The sequence below is a fragment of the Gracilinanus agilis genome, chromosome 1 (assembly GCF_016433145.1).
Source record: "Gracilinanus agilis isolate LMUSP501 chromosome 1, AgileGrace, whole genome shotgun sequence".
NCBI classification, from domain to species: Eukaryota; Metazoa; Chordata; class Mammalia; order Didelphimorphia; family Didelphidae; genus Gracilinanus; species Gracilinanus agilis.
This window is the reverse complement of record NC_058130.1, coordinates 311,770,234-311,790,238: the sequence shown is the minus strand read 5'-3', so window position 1 is coordinate 311,790,238 and position 20,005 is coordinate 311,770,234. Positions and strand designations below refer to the sequence as shown.

General features: G+C 36.5%; 1 protein-coding gene across 1 annotated transcript in view; it reads right to left on the bottom strand.

Moving 5' to 3' along the window:
- The window catches only part of ELL2 (elongation factor for RNA polymerase II 2), a 96,513-nt gene that overhangs the window by 65,187 nt on the left and 11,321 nt on the right, over window positions 1-20,005 (bottom strand). The window contains exon 2 of the mRNA XM_044662691.1: window positions 10,219-10,266. Coding sequence (XP_044518626.1) covers window positions 10,219-10,266 — 48 coding nt within the window. The remainder of the gene's footprint in view (window positions 1-10,218; window positions 10,267-20,005) is intronic.

The window sequence follows — 20,005 nt, the reverse complement described above, 5'->3', positions numbered from 1 at the left end:
TTATCTCTCCTTAGACCTTTTACTTAGGATTACGTAGTTCTTCCCATTTCAGAAAAGAGTTAAACTCTCTTCTCTGAATTGGCTGGTGTTTTGCATCAATCTGAGAAGTGATACCATCCATTCTTAGTGCCACCTATTCTCACAGATTGTTGTAAGAAATGATATAAATGATATAATGTATGTAAAGTCAAAAATTATTATTATTTTTTAGCCTATGGTGTTAAGCATTCTGCTAAGAAATACAAAAACTGTTCTTATCCTTAAGAAGTTTACAATTTAATCAAGTCAAGTCAATAAGCATTTATTAAATGTCCACTGTCTTCCAGGCACTGTGCTAAGCACTGGCGAGCCAAATAAAGGCACTAGACAGTTCTTGCTCTAATGGAGCTCCCAATCTAAAAATGGAGACAAAATGCAAACAACTATGTACAAACAAGATACTGATGAGAGAAACTAGGGATGTTTTAGATGTTTTTAGAAAGAAGTCAATAGCATTAGGGGAAACTAGGAAATACTTCACGTAGAATGTGGGATATATCATGTGGAAGTACCTTCTAGACTTAATTTATTTTTTAGTCCTTTCTTTCAGTCTTAAAATTGACACTTAGTACCATTCTAAGGCAAAAGAGCGGTAAGAGCTAAGCAATTGGTGGTTAAGTGACTTTGCCAGAGTCACAGTTAAGAAGTGTCTGAGGCCACATTTGAACCGAGGTCCCTCTGCCCCCAGGCCTGGTTCTCTATCCATTGAGTTACCTAGCTGCCCCCTTCTATACTTATTAACAAGGAGGTATGGTACAGTAGAAAGAATTAGAAATAAGAGTAGGAGTAGAAGTAGGAGTAAGAAGACCAAAAACTAAATTCCAGCTATGGTACTGACTACTTGTGTAACTTGGGGCAAATCACTTAAATATAAAATATAAAATAAAAGTGAAGTACCTAAATGTCATCTACTGTCAGTGCTAAACAAGTCACTGAGATAATTTATGGGTTATTCAAACCAAAGATGGAAAAAAAAGAGGACAAAGGGATATTATCTAGAAAGGAAAGGAAGCCTTAAGGTTTTATTTTTATCTCCACTGCTTGTTTTAGGCCTGTAGTTAATTATGCCTTTAAAGTACATAATGAACTAAGGAATGGCAGTAGGCAGGAAGCACTTTTAGGGTCTAAGGCATAGGTGCTGGTTTCAAGTGGGCTGAAATTGCTTGCTAATTTGGAACACTATATAATTTAGTTTTTTAAACCCTGAGACCTCTGCCCATCCCCAAATAACTTGAAATGGATAATTAGCAAAGTATTTCTAAATGCTTTGCTGAGTTTTGAAGGGAAAGAAAACTTTTTTTTTTTACTCAGATATGCTCTAGACTGTTGTGTGTCATATTCAGTGTCATCTGCTTGACCTGAGATCTAATCTTCTGAGCTCTTTGGCAAAGCATTTATTTAAAACTTGTTAGGCTGGCTGCATCGTTGCATATTCTTGTAAATGTACAAGTCTTATACGTCATACATATTTATTTACTGCTCACCTGTGTCCCATTCTCCTTTTTAAATTACATTTTCTTTATTTAAAAAAAAAAAAAAAGACCAACCACCAACAATGGGGGAATGGGGGAAGGAAAGGAGGTTACTGGAGTAGATTAACTGCATTAAAGGTTACTATAGCATTATGCCCCAAATTTAAACAAATTAACAATAAAATACAGCAAATATAAAGAGGGAAACTTTATTCCCTTTAAGATATTGGGTCAATCTATTGGGACTTTAAATGCATTTAGCATTAAAATGAAAATTGCCTCTTATAACCCTATCATTTAATGTAATCATTCCATTGAGGATACAAGTTCCCAAAACCCTCGAAGCAAATCTACCAGAGGAGGAACACCACATGGCTGCATAATCAGTTATTACTTGCAGATGAAAATCTTACTGTTTCACAATTCATTTAAATTATGGATGTACCAGAGACATGTCAGCTGTTTAGTGAATTTCTTAATATCCCCTAGGATATTTTACCCACCTATTGTTGTACTAATACCTGCGTTTGTAATAGTGTAGCACAGTGGATAAAGAGATGGCCTTGGGAGCAAGGGAAGACCTGAGTTTTAAGTCCCTAGGCAGATGATTTAACTTCTCAGTGCTTTAGGAAATTTTTTATTACAAAAGTTGCTTAAGTTATGTTGATTTGTACTGGTAGAGGAAGTTTCCACACCTGGAGTTCCCTACAGAAATTAAATCTGAGGTCTGAACAAAACCCCATCTGTGTACGGTTATACACATGCAGATACACACACTATTTCTGGTGGTCATGTTTCAACACAAGTTCTAAAGGGGCAGTTTGGATAAGTACTTCTTCATTACTTCATGGATTCTAAAACCCTGGAGTCACCACCGCTATACCACAGTGAAATAATGGGCTAGAATTTTGGCAGAATTCTATTATGATTCCCTCCCCCTCCCCCCCTTTTGGATGGAAGGCAATTGCACAGTCCCAAGCTGATGCTGAATCATCATGGCATGGGTGACCCTGGATTCTTGGAATCTATGCTAGTGGATCACAAACTCTGGCAGGATCTACAATGCTGGAAACTCTTGAGTGCAGTCCCTGTAACAGATAGTGCCTATTTTGCTAAGAACTATCTAAGTACAGAGAAGATTATCACCTATAGGCTGACCACTTGGTGATGAATTCTTCGGCCATGGCAACTCATAAAACGAAGAACAGTACCAAAGTGGCCTTCATTCATATACATCTGTAAGGTGGTGGCAAGGGTGCTAACAATCATATTTGGGCTATCTATAAACTTGACTATGGGTTTCCCAGCCTCGAATCTCTCCACACTATAATCCATGCTCCACTCAATTGTCAAATGGATCTTCCTAAAGTACAGGTCTGGCCATGTTACCTTCCATTTATTAAACATCCGGTGGTTTCCTATCACCTCCATGATCAATTATAAAATCATCCACATGGTAGATAAATCTCTTCCTAACCTTCCTACCTTTCTAATCTTCTTACACTTTACTCCTCATTCACATATTTCGTGATACAAGGACACTGACCTCCTTGCTGTTCCTCTCACACATGGCATTCCATTTCCCAATTCTGGTCATTTTTGCTGGCTGCCTTCCATGCCTGAAAAGTCCTCTGTCTTCACTGCCACCTTTAAGCTTCTCTGGCTCTCTCAATCTCAGCTAAAGTTCTACCTTCTTCTGTAAAAAGCTTTTTCCATTCCTCCTTAATTTTAGTGCCTTCCTTCTGAGGAAACTTCCAAATTATTGAATATATTTCCTGTTTGAATATAGTTATTTACATGTTATCTTTTCCCACTGCAGTATACGTTTTTTGAAAGTAGGCACTGGTTTATTGTTTTACAGCCTAGTCCTGGCACAGAACAGGCTATCAGTAACTTACTGAATGCTACCTGACTGACTGACTGAGACTCCAAATAAAAGATATTTATTTATCCAATGTCCTAGTGGACATACTAGAGAAAACGAACTGCATCAATATTGACATTCTTGCTATAAATGAAACTAGAAGACAGAAAGAAATTGCAGCTAAATGAAAAGATGGGGTACAGATTCTTCTTACAGAGGCAAATAAAGAAACTGGCAAAGGTGATTTTATTGTGCAACCAAAGGCAACAAGTTGTAAAATACATGTGACATTTGTACATCTCTACAATCCCAGGATAGGCATATGCAAAAAGATCACTAACAGCAGCAAATGTCATTGACCCTCCAAATTAAATCAAAATATACTTTGATGATGGGTGCCTCTAAAGCATCTGTATATAAGTATACCTCTAATGCGAATATATATATCTATATGTATATATGTATGTATGTACAAGTAAGAATGGCAAAAACACATTGGAAAATTAATTAGGCTGAAGGCTTGCAAACTGCATGGAAATCTTCTGGTAATAAGTTATGAATATTATATTTTTTTAAATGGAAGATGAGTTAGCTAGCATTTATACAGCCCACCTGTGCTAGACATTATGCTAAGCACTTCACAATTATTATCCCACCTGATCCTCACAACAACCCTGGAGGGTAGGTACTATTATTATTCCCATGTGATAGTTGAGGAGACTGAGGCAAATAAGAGATTAAATTATTTGCCTAAGGACATAGAGCTAGTAAATTTGAACTCTCTATTTACTGATTATAAAAAAAGGAAGGAGAAAAACCCATTGATTCAGTAGAACTCAGTGTTAACTTTAAAAGTTTTCCATCAACAAGGTACTACCCATGTAAGTCAAAAAGATTTCTTTAAAATGAAGAGAACTGGTCATCAAAATCAAGTAAGATATAAATGAGAACAATGTTGGCTTGTCAAAGTTTGCCATGGTCAAGTGAAGAGAGCTCCTGCAGAGTCCAACTCAAAGACAGATTCCCTACAGACTGTGAGATGTTCCACATATTCTTGTAAACTTTTAGATATTATCATTTTGGTTGCTAGAATCTGGCAGTGTTCTAAAAGAGATCCATAATAACTCAAACTCAAAATAGTTTTGGCCTAACCATTCACAAAGGAAAATACAAATGGATAAAGAAAATCTATTATTCAGACTGTTTTATGTGTAGCTGTACAGAATCCAGAGAGTTCATCTATATATGTTGTACGAACACTAAAAAATGTACAATATGGGCCTCAGAAGTGAATGGGATATGAAAGCAGTTTGGACTGTCTCTGTGAGGTTTAAGTTTCTTAAGCTCCCAGTTTCACTCCAAAACAAAGGCCCATATTTTTAAAAGCAATGTTCTTCTAGTGATGTAGTTTAACTACAAGACAAAGAATACCAGACTCCAAAAAACAAAGATCCTTAGATCACTGCCCAAGGGCCCATGATGGATATGAGTAGGCTACAACACATTATAAATGGGGAATTAACAGAAACAGAATTGTATCAATTTTGACATTCTTACTATAAATGAAATCAGAAGATGGACAGAAATTGCAGCTAAATAAAAGAATGGCACACAGGCTCTTCTCAGAGAAGCAAATAAAGGAATTGGCAAAGGTGGTCTCCCTGTGTAGCCAAAGGCAACAAGACACAAAATTTCACAAAACATTTGGTTCTTTCTTGCAGAGCGCCATGATAATCATGTGCAAAAAGACAGGAAAAGAATTTAAAAGGGTGTTCCCAATGTAGTGTGTGACTCAATTCTCTCCTTATTCTAGTCTATCCTACATAATGCTGCCAAAGTAAGTTACCTTCTGCACAGACCATATATCTCCCACTCTTGGATCAAATAAAAACATCTCTGTTTAGTTTTCAAAGCCCTATGCAACCTGGCTCTAATCTATATTTCTAGTCTTCATTGATATAACTTTTCCTCCCACACTGTGATTCAATCAAACTGGCTTTCTCCCTGTTTCTCATGCAAAACATTCTACCTCCCAACTCTATGCCTATGCACTGGTTGTCATCCCTCATGCCTCAAATGTACTTACCCTCTTCTTATCTCACCCTCATAACTAGCTTCCCTTAAGCCATAGATTAAATGCCAACTAACTTCTACATGAAATCTATTTTGACTTACCTCTCTAAATGCTACCACTACCTCTTCCAAACTACTCTGTATGTGTGTGTGTGTGTGTGTATATATATATATGCTATTTATTACCTTTATATTGTATATATTGTAGCCATTTATATGGATACTATATATGATGTATGTTTTAGATATACATCATGTATATAATGTAAAATGTATATCACATACATTATATTACTTTTTGTCTTTTCCATTAGAATGTAAGCTCTTTGCAGGTAGGGATTATTTCATTCCTTCTATTTGTAGTCTAATACAATGCCTAGCACACTGTTGGCACTTAATCAAAACTTATTGATGGACTGTATTATTCATTCTTACATCCAAAGATCAGAAAAATATCAGATTTATTTATTTTTTATTTTTTTTATTTTTTTTTTTTTATTTTAAACCCTTAACTTCTGTGTATTGACTTATAGGTGGAAGAGTGGTAAGGGTAGGCAATGGGGATCAAGTGACTTGCCCAGGGCCACACAGCTGGGAAGTGTCTGAGGCCGGATTTGAACCTAGGACCTCCCGTCTCTAGGCCTGGCTCTCAATCCACTGAGCTACCCAGCTGCCCCCAAGATTTATTTTTTTTAAAGTACCTCTAGACTACAGATTGCTAAAACTGTCCATGTAACATACATTTTTGTTAACTAAAAGGAATTGTGTTCAGAATTTAAATAAGCTTATGGGGAAATGAACTTGAAGTTAAGAAGGTTGGCATTTTACCAGTGCAGTCCTTTGTAAAAAAATAATTTTAGCATGCCAATTCAATAGTTCAAATAGAGTTCTAACAAAAAATAACTATCTTTACTGTTCAATAAAATTCACTTACAAAAAGAAACTTAATAGTAGCTATAAAACTTTGAGCAACCTGGGTACAGGTTTGAGAACCATAAAGATGATTTATTCAGTTAAACAGATTGTGAATAAGGGTCTTTTGATTTCAAGGGATTTTATAAAGAGTTCCTGACACTTATCAGTTTTAGAAAATAGAATTCCCTATTCTCACTGGAACATTTTCCTGCTTTCTCCTCATCCCAGTTCTTAGTGCTTTATAAATAGGACAATTCAATTATGTGTGCTCTTTAAAAGGACAGAATAGTAAAACCTATTCACACTTTGTACACTTTAAAAGATATCTGCAGGAATGATAGTATAAAAGAGTGCGAATGAAGTTATTCAGAATTTTTACTAATTTAATTGCCAGTTAAAAAACTTGCCTAACATATTCCAGTTTGTATATATTTAGAGGAAAATTTAAACAAGAACATGCTCAGACACAAAAGTGAAATACTTAAGAGTTATATATAATATATTGGGGGCAGCTAGGTAGCTCAATGAATTGCAAGCTAGGCCTTTCCTGGGGTCAAATTTGACACTTCTTAGCTGTGTGACCCTAAGTAAGTCACTTAACCCTGTTGCTTAGCTCTTACCATTCTTCTGTCTTGGAACCAATACACTTTATTGATTCTAAGACCAAAGGTGAGGGCTTTAAGAAAAAAGTTAAACTGAAGGTTCATGCATATAAAATGGAAAATGCTGGTCGCCTAAAGCACGATAAATAACAGGGAAAAGCAGAACTGCTAAGGATTCAGCACAGGTCTTAGCAGGTAAATCGGAAGAAGTAAGGACTCAGTTTTAAGACGCCATTGGAATTTTAACAACATTTCAATTCATCTTTGAATAGGCCTATAAACTAAACAGGCAGAACAATTAATGCAGATTTAAAACCAAGGCTAACACCTAAGGAATGTAACATTGTTAAATAAAATTGCTGAATGAATCCCTTTCAAGGAAAAGGTGTGAATGTCTCAGAAATGTTTCAACCACTGTTCTGAAAGGGCTCCTCACAAGAAAAACACAGGAAGGAAATACAATTTTATGGAAATTACCAGGTTTTTAAGCCTCATCTATATAGCATAGCAGAGTAGTCAGCCATATATATGGTCAAGAATATATATATGCTCAAGAGCTGCTCCTAACATAAAATATCTCTGAGTCCTTGAGCAAATTATTTAGCTTCTCAGTGGCAAGCTGAGGTTATAACTAACAAATTGTAATTCTTCATTAGTGAAGAATGTTTTCACATGGGGAATTCCCTAAATTGATGAAATGGGGGAGGAGAGTTGGGAACTGCCCTCCCCACTCCCCAAAAAAGATCTATCACACACAAAAACTTCATAAGCAGATATTCCTTCAGGAAGGTTTATACTCATTTGTTCTATTACCAGAGTCCCTGAGATAAAAATAAAATGCAGGAGACTTGAATATATTGTTTCACAAATTTGTTGTAGGTTTTGTCAACCAAAGCTACCTTCCACCAAAGAATCTATTTTTGCTGAGTCCTTGGGTGGGGATACATGTTACTAAACAATCATGAGTTCCTTGTTGCCTGTGGACTAGTTGGAGGAATCAGGAGAGAGGAAGATGTGTGCTGGCTCCAGGCAAGGGCAACAATGAGATCCCTGTTTGTCTCCCTTCCTTACTCCCTACCTGTCCAGTCCTTGCATTGAGGGACAAAAGTTCTGAAAGGCAGCTAGAACAATTCCAAAGATGAACTCTGTCATTCTGCCCTGAGTTAGACAGAAAGTCATCTTCACAGTACTTAAACTAAACTGAGGGCTTGTTTGGAAGGGTGCAAACCTCAGCCTTCCCCATCTCCCTGGGGCAGGCTGGCTGGGGTGACTCTAGTCTCCCTATCTCCCTGACCAATTTGGTCCCCTCCCCAACAGGGTGGAGAGAGGGAAGGAGGAAAACGACAGAGAAGACAGAGATATAGTCACCATCTGCAAAGAGGGGCAAGCAGATTAGGCCCTACTTCGCCTTATTCTCCTCCCACCTCTTCAGAGAGCCTAGAATCGTATCTCCTTGAATGTGAAGGATTTCCTGTACACATCTAAAGGAGGCCACAAAGATTCACTTATTAAAAAGAAATTCTTCTGGGCCAGTGAAAGATAGTAGAACCCCAGATTCATAGCCAAGAACCGAGGCTTGAATTCTAGCTCAGATGGCCTTTGACACATCCTTTGGGTGCTACAGCTGTAAAATGAGGGAGTTGGACTATGTCTCAGTCCTTGGCAAACTCTAAACCCTTTGATCATAAGTAAACCAACATTCCTTAAACTTTTTAAACTACTACATTATCATTATGCAGTGGGGCCTAGCTATAACAATGCCTCTTCCAGACCAGAATTCAACCTATAAAGCTGTTTCATCTTACATCAAATTAGTGGGGTGTCAGTTATAGAAATGTCAAAGGGACATCATCATAAGGCTCAATTCTGACATAGATGAAGATTTTTACTAAAGTGGAATATAAAAATTTCCTATAGCTCAGATTTGGAGGGAAGAAAAGACTTATTTTTATTTCTTAAAAACTGGTTTGAACCGAGGACATAATATTCCTTGGTCACTGTAATTATTAAAATTACAAAAAGATATACAGAGCTTTTATTTTTTTTTAAGTAAAAAATAGAACAAAAATGAAGGCACCTTCCCTTTGACGAAGCTTTTAAAAAAAAAAAGGCAACAGAAAGAATATATACCAATAACACCAATTATAAAGTTCCCCACCTCAACTTCCTTTCCTGTTTGGCAAGAAAATCAACTTCCAGAAATGTATATATTTTAAAAAACACATAATACAACCATTGCTTAAGACATGTGTGTGAAGGAGGGGATTTTAATTTGTGTGAAGGGCATACAGAGAATGAACCTATCTATTCTTCCATAAAAGTAATAATATTTATATTTTATTTCTTTAATGTTTATATATAGGTCATCAATTTTAATTATAGGTTTCTCTGTAATTAATATCCCATGTCTAGAGCTTTTGTTATTATTATTTACATACCTAAGTGGAGCAATAAACTAAACACAGAAAACTTTGCTATATTCCTTAGACCTCCTATAAGAAACTCTTAATTTTCTATTTATACATTACATTTATTTGTCTTAAATGAATTGTGAAATTTTGCCATATTCCACTCAATACTGATGGGTAATTAGAGATCCATAAATTGCTTCCAATTGTTTTTAATTCCTTAGGCTAAAGCACAGAATCATAGCACCTTGGACCTAAACTAGCTCTCTCTCACTGTAAGAAAACCTTCTACAACATTTTTTAAAAGTGGTTGGTCAGCCAACCTCTGCTTGAACAACTCTAGTGACAGAGATCATATTACTTAAAAGGGAAACCAATTCCATTTTATACATCTCCAACTATTAAAAAATTCTTCCAAATATTTAATTATGATAAATTGGCATTTTTCCTATTTAAAAATATTAATATCTAGGTTTTCCATATAATTCTTGTTAATTCCTTAGGGTAGAATCAAGTGGAGCTGGATTATTATATGATCAGTTATACAGTCTATAAAGGGTTAAGAAAAAGCAATTCACATATTGCTCTTATTATAATAATTTATTTTAGTAATTTATGGTTTAGTTACATACGTCTACTTTCTCACTTTAAATTCACAAAAGACAAACTAACCACGGTGCTTATCAAACCAAACCATGAGCAAAGGATGCTAGCATTCTTAGCTATCATTGATTCTAAGAGAAACAGGTGAAAAAAAAAAGATTAGAAATTTAAACATAATAGGTGAACTATTTAAAAAAAAAAACCACTTTCTTGCAAAATTATGACATTAAAAGAACACTTACCCCTTGGAGTCCTTGAAACTGAATTGAAGGTCTGGAAGGAGTTAAATTCTATTAAGAAAAAAAAAAGGCAAAAACATCAATCAGTTTAACCTTGTGTTACAATAACAGTAATAACTTCTTAAAAATTTCAAATTTTTTGTAAATTTGGTAAGGATATGTCTCACAAATAAGGTGACATGATAAAAAATATAGCAATGTTTGAATTATAAAATAAAAAAAATGTTTCTATCTTTTAATTGGATTTTATCCCCATCCTGACTTAATTTGTCAATTTGCGTGCAATATTATGTCTTAAGAATATATTTTCTTGTTTGGTTTCTCAAATTTTTTAAGACTATGTGAAAAAAAGAAACCAACAGAAATAGAGAAATATAACTGGCTGGTAAAATTCAGTAATTAAAATGTTTCAGAAGATTCAGAGGAAGACTGCACCACCTCTGTTTCCATTTTATTAGCAATGAACGAGAACCAGATAACATATGGGAATCCTAAGGATCTACTTTCAAAAAAGTACATTTTCTGAGACAATACTTTGAGTGTTTGAAACCTTTAAAATTTGAGCTGACTATCTTGATGTCAAAATATTTTAGCTGATCAGAAAGTAATTTTCTATTTAAATATATATGATTTGGAAAGACTTGTTTCATTTTTACAAATGATGTATCTTGGAACCATTTTTCAGCAGAGTGACAGGAGGATAAATACATCTTCCAAAAATTTAGTTTAGAAAAAAGTTAAATTTCCTTTCTCTTTTTTTGTTTTTCTCCATACTCTCGAATCAGGCTGTAAATTTAAGGTCAGGAATTTGTGTTGTAATATCCAGCAGCATATAGCCATTCAACAAAAATTTAAGTACTAAAGTACCTGATCAGTGTTTTTTGAATTGAATATCTCTATTCCATGAAGTGAATCTGTATGTACTTCATACACAGTATAGAATAATAATTCTGTAAACACAACCTGAAAACACTGAACTCAATTTCTTGCTATAGTATTCACTCTGATTCCAGATTAAAAAAACCACACAAGCATGCACAAACACTTCTATGCTGCTTTTCGTTGACAATTATTTGGATAGTTTGATTTACAATTTTTTTTTAAACCCTTAATTTCGGTGCATTGTCTCATAGGTGGAAGATTGGTAAGGGTGGGCAATGGGGGTCAAATGACTTGCCCAGGGTCACACAGCTGGGAAGTGGCTGAGGCCGGGTTTGAACCTAGGACCTCCCGTCTCTAGGCCTGACCCTCACTCCACTGAGCTATCCAGCTGCCCCTTGATTTACAATTTGCAAAAAAATTTTTTTCACACTGAGGTCTTAGTAACATGGGAATGAAAGTCATTTAAATAGACACATAAATTAGAAATGCATGTTTCAAAAGGGTGCTGTGAGTTTAAAAGCACTAACTTTAGACCATCCATCCATCCATCCAATCTATCTTACTGTCTTTGATAGTTAAACTGCCAGAACTGAGGTGGTCTACCCCTGCCTGCCTCTGACTTCATTCCATTAGAACTACTCTCCAGGATCACTCAATGACCACCTCCTTTTTTCTCATGTTGTTAATCTCCCAAGAAGAGATTATTATTCATAATCTACATGGGTAGCTAGGCTGGGTACACAGAGCACTGCATTTGGAAGTCAGGGAAACTCAAGATAAAAGTCTGCCTCGGACACTTATTAAGCTGTATGACCCCAGGCAGATCATTAGTCTCAAGTCACAGTCTTAGTTTCTTCATCTGTAAAATGAGAATGATAATCATAGCGTTTATGTCACAATGTTGTGAGGATCAAATGAAGTAATGGAAATTGCTTTGCAAACCTTAGGGCACTACATAAATGCTAACTATTATCATTACTAATGTTAGTGGGTATTCTTGACACAAACAGACATGACTTCCTTTTTCAAACTATCTTGTCTCTTGGTATTTGGTCCTATATCCTTCTGTGGCTTCTCTTCTGCTTCTGCCTCTTCTTCTTTCTCCAGCCCTTAATTGTAATTATCTTAAAACCTCTATCTTTGATCCTCTTGTCTTTTCCTCATTCTATATTTATTCTCTTAGGAAGCTCATTACTCTCATAGTTTTAACTACTTACCTTTAGATAACTTCCCCCCCCAAATCTAAATGTCCATTCTGATTCTCCTCCCCCCTCTAATCCTGTACCTACAAATGCCTAGAAGATATCCCTGTAAAAATATACCAGTGATTCTTGATATGAAATGTTGAAAATTTATTTTCTTTCTTCCCACAAGAGGAGTTTTTCTCTATTTCTACCAATGACAACTAAGATTCAGAACATAAGCCATTTTTACTCTTGTATCTCTCTCAATCCCCATATCAATCAATAATATATCAATACTTGGATGCAACGCCATACCAAGAACTTATGAAAGACATACAAATGTAAGACATGATTCCCTGGCCTTGAGTAGTTATATAACATAGAACAATGACATATTAAACTTTGTCACAATTATAAAAATAATAATTCTGAAAGGGGAGAGAACAGAACAAATAGGACAGAGTAGCTGGGGCAAGCTATAAGCTACATGAAAGAAGAAAGAACTGAGCTGGATATTGAAAGATGGTGACAACAAAAGTCATAGAATCAAGTGTGCAGGGGAAACTGATTATGTCTACCAGATAGAAACAGAGTTTTAACCTGGGAAATAATGGAAAATAAACTGATAGGTAGAATGGAGGTGAGATTATGGAAAACTTTGAAAAACTGGGTAGAAGAGTTTAGATTAAATGAAGTAGAAAATAGGGAATTATTACAGGTTCTTGAATAGAAGAGGGCTTTCAGAAGATACACTGAATATTGGAAGAAATTGTGGATCATTTGGATTACTGCTCCAAGTACTCCAGAGATGTGAAGAAATGATGGTGACTTCTACATATTACTGAGGGGGAAAAAATGAAGGATTATGGGGGCAGCTGGGTGGCTCTGTGGATTGAGAGCCAAACTCAGAGATGGGAGGTCCTGGGTTCAAATCTAGCCTCTGATGCTTCCTAGATAAGTGACCCTGGGTACATCACTTAACCCCCATTGCCTAGCCCTTCCTGCAATTCTGCCTTAGAACCAATATACAGTATTTATTATAAGATGGAAGGTAAGGATTTTAAAAGTTAAAATAAAAAATAATGAAGGATTATATTGAAGAACTAGGTTCCCAGGATCATATATTTTAGAGCTGGAAGGGACCATAACCCTCTCATTTTACAGATTAGATAGTCCTAGAAAGGTGGAGTGATATTTTTACCCCTTTGCTTTTTTTGGCCCAGGCTGTTCACCTTTACTAGAAGAGTTCCTGAACCCTCCTTGTCAATCCAGGTTTATCACTCAATTCTCTCATAGCTCAACTCAGTCTTTATCCTTCTAAGATTTCCCAGACTATCCTCCCCTCATGATGATTGTCCGGTTCCAGTACACTTAACTATATAATGTTATGCTAAACACCTGAGAGGCAACTAGGTGAAGTGAAAAGAGGCCAGGACTCCAGAGTCAGAAAAGACTTAGGAATCTTTCTTTTAACATTTACTAGTTATTTGCCTAATGTAAGAGCAAAGTGTGAGGAAAGTTACACTAAGAAGTCACTTCACTACTCCTTATTTAGCATTAGTTTCCTCTTATGTAAAAGGGAAATAATACCGATAATACTTAACTCACGGTATGATGGTGAGAATCAAATAAGATAATAAATGTAAAATGTTTTACAAATCCTGAAGTGGTAAAAAATTGTCAGCTATTATTACCATTCACTATTATGGCTCTATAATTTCTTCCAAGGTGTGGGACTTGACTCTCTAGTGTTAATGTAAGCTCCTAGAAGGCACGCACTGTGTCTTCTATTTCTCTGGTTATTTAATATATTGTCCTCAGAACACACAGCAGTTGCTCAAAATATACTTGCTGAATACATGAATTTTAGGATTGTAAGCCAACAGAAGGCTCCGCCTAGACATTTGTAAAAAGGCAGTTATCTTTTCAGAATGCTCCAGTATAGGAATAGAAAGTTGGAGAAAAGGACCTTTTCATCATCATTTTGGTATTTTGATTCTAAAAAAAGATGACTTTTACATAATCATTACAATTTTTCTCTAGTGTAGTTTAAAACACTTTGACATAGAAAAAAAAAGCCCCAAGAAGCACATTTCTGTTCCTAAATATAATTCTAGTACTGAGGAATAGTCTACTTTAATGGAAGACATTTAATGGAATTATATCGTCACTTATCACTGAAAAAATGAAAATCTCACAACAAAGGTACCTTGCACACAAATTCAAGTATGCCAGAATAAAAGTTCTGTCTTGAAAAGCTAAAACTGGAAGTACATTTATGAGAGAACAACTTAAAATAGCCTCAAATGTCATATTGTTTTAAATTCTGATTCCAGACTCATATGCAATCCTGGATTATGGTTCTTAATTGCCATAAAAAAATGTAACAGGAAGAGACGGGTAGAATTTAGTATATTTTCTATATCAAAAAGTCCCTGGTCATGCTAAGCCTAGTAAGTCCTGAGAATGAACACCATTAGAGAAATTCCTTAGTTAAACAACTATGACTTGACTTACATACTGATCTTTATACCTACAAGCCAGACAAGACATTAAATTGTAAACCGGGGCGGGGGGGGGGGGAGGGGGGAGCAGGGTGGCTCAGTGGATTGAGAGCCAGGCCTAGAGATGGGAGGTGCTAGGTTCAAATCTGGCCTCAGACACTTTCTTGCTGTGTGACCCTGGGCAAGTCACTTGACCCAGACTGCCTAGCCCTTACCACTCTTCTGCCTTACAACCAATACACAGTATTGATTCTAAGATGAAAGGTAAGGGTTTAAAAAAAATCTTTTTAACAAACAAAAAAAATTGTAAATCAAAGGAAACTCGTTTTGCCAAATGTTTCCACTACAAGATAAATGAAATGCTATGGACTTGTTATTAATGTTCCTAAATTGTTACTCAACCTTATACAATTAGAAATAATGTGGAACACTGCTAGGGGTGGCAGGGTAGAAAGCCTACTCTGGAGTCAGGAAGACCTGGATTCAAGTCACATCTCTGACACATACCTGTACTAAGGCAAGTCACTTAAATTTTTTGCTCAAGGCTATAAGATTGCAAGGAAGGTGTTGATTATACTGGTAGTAGGTTTCCTCAAAGGAAATTCCAATGAAATCATAGGTCCTACTCTCATTTTCTCTCATACAGAATTTAAAATATTTTAAAGTATTAAAGAGAAATAAAAGCACCACTTTGCCTTTTTACATGACTAGCTGCAAAGAACTGAAAATAAGTTGTATTAATCAGTTAATTAGCAAATATTTATGAAGTGCCAACTGTTCTAGGCAATGTGGGAGGGGCTAGGGATACAAATGCAAACAACAATCTCTATATGCAAATAGCTTAAATTCTAATGGAAGAGAAAAGAATATATATATATATACACATATTGTATATATATACACACAAACTATATTTTAAAATACGCAATGATATATACTATTATATACACATATATGTAAAATACACATATACATGGATATGAAATCCAAAACATATATTTACAAGATACATAGGTATACTATATATTAGGAGGCGTATCTATACACATATAGGTATAGACACACACGGTGGCTGAGGAGGCACTAGCAGACAGAATCAAGAGAGGCTTCATGAAGAAGATAGTGCTTAAACTATATCTTTCAAGAAAAGAGACACTATGAGGAATAAGCAAGGAGAAAGTATTTTCAAGGGAGGAGGCTGGAGATGGAGTACTACATCCAGGTACAGCAGAGAAGGCTGATTGGACTGTATCACTGTGTGGGTGGGGAAATAATATTTAGTAAGGTTGGAAAAGGAGGATGCTAGGGGGCCAGGTTATATAGGGCTTGAACAGTTAACCAGAGGAGTTTTTAATTCAATTGTAGAGGCAATTTGAAATCAATAGAGTCAACTTGGGTAGGCAAGTCACACGGTAAGATCTGTGTTTAAGGAAAATCATCTTGGGAGCAGCTTAAATGCCTCAGTGGAAAGATCCTAAACCTGTGATGGGCAACCTTTTGAGTTTGGTGTGTCAAAATTCACCAAAAAAATGAGCATAACTCAGGTGGTGTGTCACTTCGAGCAAAAAATCATACTTTCATCATGTTTATAGTTCAAATAACAAAAATATATAATTGTAATATATAACTATTTAATAAATCAAATTAGGTAAATTAATATGGGTAGAATTGTCATCTCTAGTGCACAGAGTGTCTACACTACACTACAGCAAATGTTTCATCCGAGGCATGCAGCCCCATACTTCTCTGTATACTGCTGCATGCAGCTGTGTGTCATCGAAAATGGCTATGCGTATCAGTGCTGACATGCCTGTCATAAGTTTGCCATCACTGTCCTAGAAACTAGAGGTCCTGGATTTAAATCTGGCCTCAGATATTTCCTAGCTGTGCAACCTTGGGCACGTCACTTAATCCCAGTCCCTAGCCTCTTCTTCCTTGGAACCAATTCTTAATATCAATTCTAAGACAGAAGGTAAGGATTTTAAAGGAAAGGGGGAAAAATCTTAGGATGGACTAGAGTGAGGAGAGATTTGAGGCAGGGTGACTAATTCAGAGGTTATTACAATAATCTAGGATTCTAGGTGAAAGGTGGTACAGCCTTGAACTAAAGTGAGAGCTAGGTGAATGGAGAGAAGAGGGGAGAAGATAAGAGCTGTTGTGAAGTTACAAACAGCCAGATTTGGCAACTGATTGGATATGTGAGGTGAAGAATAGTGAGAAATCTAGGATAATGCTAAAGTTATTAATCTGATAAATCAGAAGGATGGTGGTGCCTTTCAATAAAAATAGCAAAGAGGGAGGGATTTGGGGGAAAGGTATGGAATTCCATTTTGGATATGTTGAGATTAAAAATGTCTCTGGGACATCAGTTTCAAATGTCCAGCAGGTAAGTGTTTACAGGACTGAAGCCCAGGGATGAGACTAGGCTGTGTATCTAAAGCTGAGTCATCTTCATGGAGACAGATGACAGTTAAAATCATAGGAGCTGAGGGCACATAGGCATATGAATAGAGTTTTGATGGATTATTAAGTATTGCAAATTAGTTGAGTGTCATCCCTCTTTACTAGCAAAAGATGACTGGCTGGGTGCTAAAGCCAGAGCAGAAGCATCTGGTAGTCCCGGTATGTGTTCTATTAGTGTCTTCATGAGATCAGGAGGAAGGAAGGTCTCACACTCAGTATTTGGTTGTGGTGAACTTCTGGGAGAACACTGGCCTCCTTGTTGCTGCTTGCCCAGGACACTCCATCTCTCAGCCCCAGGCATTTGCATTGGAATTCTTGCCCTCCTAGCCTCTACTGTAAGTTATCCCAGGTAAAATCCCATCTTCTCCAAGAAGACTTTCTCAATCTCTCTTCCTGCTAGCCCTTTCCTTTTGTGGATTATGTCCATCTTGTTTGTACACAGTGGTTCCCTAATAGACTGTGTGCTCTTTGGGAGGAGGAGGGCAGTCTTTAGCTTCTCTTTGTATCCCTAGCACTTAGCAGAATGCCTGGTACATAGCAGATGCATAAATGCTCACTGACTATGACATTGAAGAGTCCCATAAGTTGGGCAAGCATGGATGGGTTGAGCTCTGCCTTCCTGGACAACCTACAGCAGTAAGATCACAAGTCCTAGGTTCTTAATAAATGTTTGTTGACTGAGAACTGCCTAATTATAATAATCAAGCTTGATCCAGAGAAAAAGAGGAGAAAACTCACTTCCTTCTTTTCTATGCAGAAGGGGGGCACAGAGTATGGTACATTGTATGTGCTGTCAGATATAGCTGATATGTTTAATAGATTTGCTGAACAGTTCCCTATTCCTCTACCCCTTTTCTTTTCTATGGGGAATGTCTCTTCAGGGGTGGGAGGAGAAGAGGAGAGGGGTAGGTAGGGAAGAACCTTGTACAAAAATAATGTACAGACAAAATTTATCAATTAAATAAAATGAACTGATTGAAATGACCAGATCTAACAATTAGTAATTAATAGATTGGAAGGCTTCCGGCCAAGACAGCTACCTGAATGGAGGCAGGCTACTCAGCTTCCTTATTTACTTCAGCAAAACCTTAAAATTCTCACTAGACTGAACAATGATCAAGAAAACTAATGAGAAAGTACAGCACAGTAAGTGATTTCTTCCATCCAGAAAGTACATAAAATGTCAGCCAGCAGCCCCATGGGCAATAGAAGGGACCATCAGCAAGCAAAACTAGTGCCATAGACAAACAAGCCTGTAGCTTCCCAGCTGGCCAGAGAAGGGCCACAGATATTCCTAGCCTGTAGGGCTTTCTATCCTAAGGGACTGGTACAATAAGGGCTCTCCTAGAAATCCCCAGAGTAGCTGTAAACCAAGCTGGGGGCCCGTAGGAGCCCTGGGGGACACCAGTGAATACAGCTCTGGTTGGGAAAACTAAGAGGTCCCTTATCACTCTGTCAGGCAGACCTTTGAGGAATCTGAAGATTCGAAGCTCTAAATCTCAAAGAAGAAGGGGTGAGAAAGCCTGATCCAGAAAAGAGGTCATCAGCCCAGGAACCCAGGTGACCCAGGGCGAGACTAAGCCAGGTTAACCTCCCCACCCAAAAAGCACCTCAGAAGGAAGAGCCTGTTCCTGGCACAAAGCCCTAATTCAGGAAATAAAGCTGGAGAGATTAAAAAAAAAAAAAAAGAAGACAATGATCAGTATAATTTTTTTTTTAAATGTACAGATCTCTCAAAAGAAGAGAAACTATAACAACAAAAGCACATTGAAAGGGGGGGAAAGGATTTTCTACAAGAACTATATGAATACTTGAAAAGAAATGAAGCAAGAGCTAAAAAATGAAATAAAAGCTATGAAGTAATAAATTAGGAGGATACATTCTAGTTTTCATGGAGTCTATTATTTGGATAATAGTAAAGCTGCCATTTTCTCTTTGTAAGTCATGAGCAGAATAAACTTCTTTGATCCAGAAAAGGAAACTAAAAGAAAAGGAAAAAAAAAAGCAAAGAGAATCTGAGGGGTTGTTCCGTTACCTGAGGGAATATCTGAACAAAATGTGGTATATTAATTCAATGGAATATTATTGAACCACAAGAAATGATGAAAGAGATGATTTCTGAGAATTCTAGGTAGTATGAACCCATGCAAAGGGAAGTAAGCAGAACCAAGAGATTATGCAAGCATAACAAACACTGAAGAAAAACAACTTTGAATGACTTAAGAACTCTTATCAATGCAACAAACAACTATGTTTTCAGAAGAACTATAATAAAAAATGTTACCCACCTTCTGACACAGAGGGACATGACACTTTTTGAGAGCCCTAGAGTTGTGACTCTGGTATTTAGCACTGGGCTCTGTGTGGCAGCTGAATATTAAGGACCTTTCTCTTTCCTGATTAAACCTGATGGTTTTTATGACTACTTTAGTAGTTCTGTGTTTTTCCAAGTTGACAGGAGAGAAGAAGGTTTAGAAATACTGATACTTGAATAGGGTCAATGAAGCCTTTTTTTCAAATGCACAGAAAACCAGAAGGATGGTCAGAAGAAACAATGAAATTTTTTTCACTGACAATTTTGAAAGTGATATGTAGAATTATAAGCTTTAAAAAATATTCAAGTGACATGAAATGGAAATTCAAAGTTTAATATTCAATTCTTTTTTGTGTGTTGTATATGGAAATACCTTTTTTTGGTGTTTACACTCAAAGATTAATTTAAAAAAGATCATTGGGTTGATTTCAACTTGGAAGTTG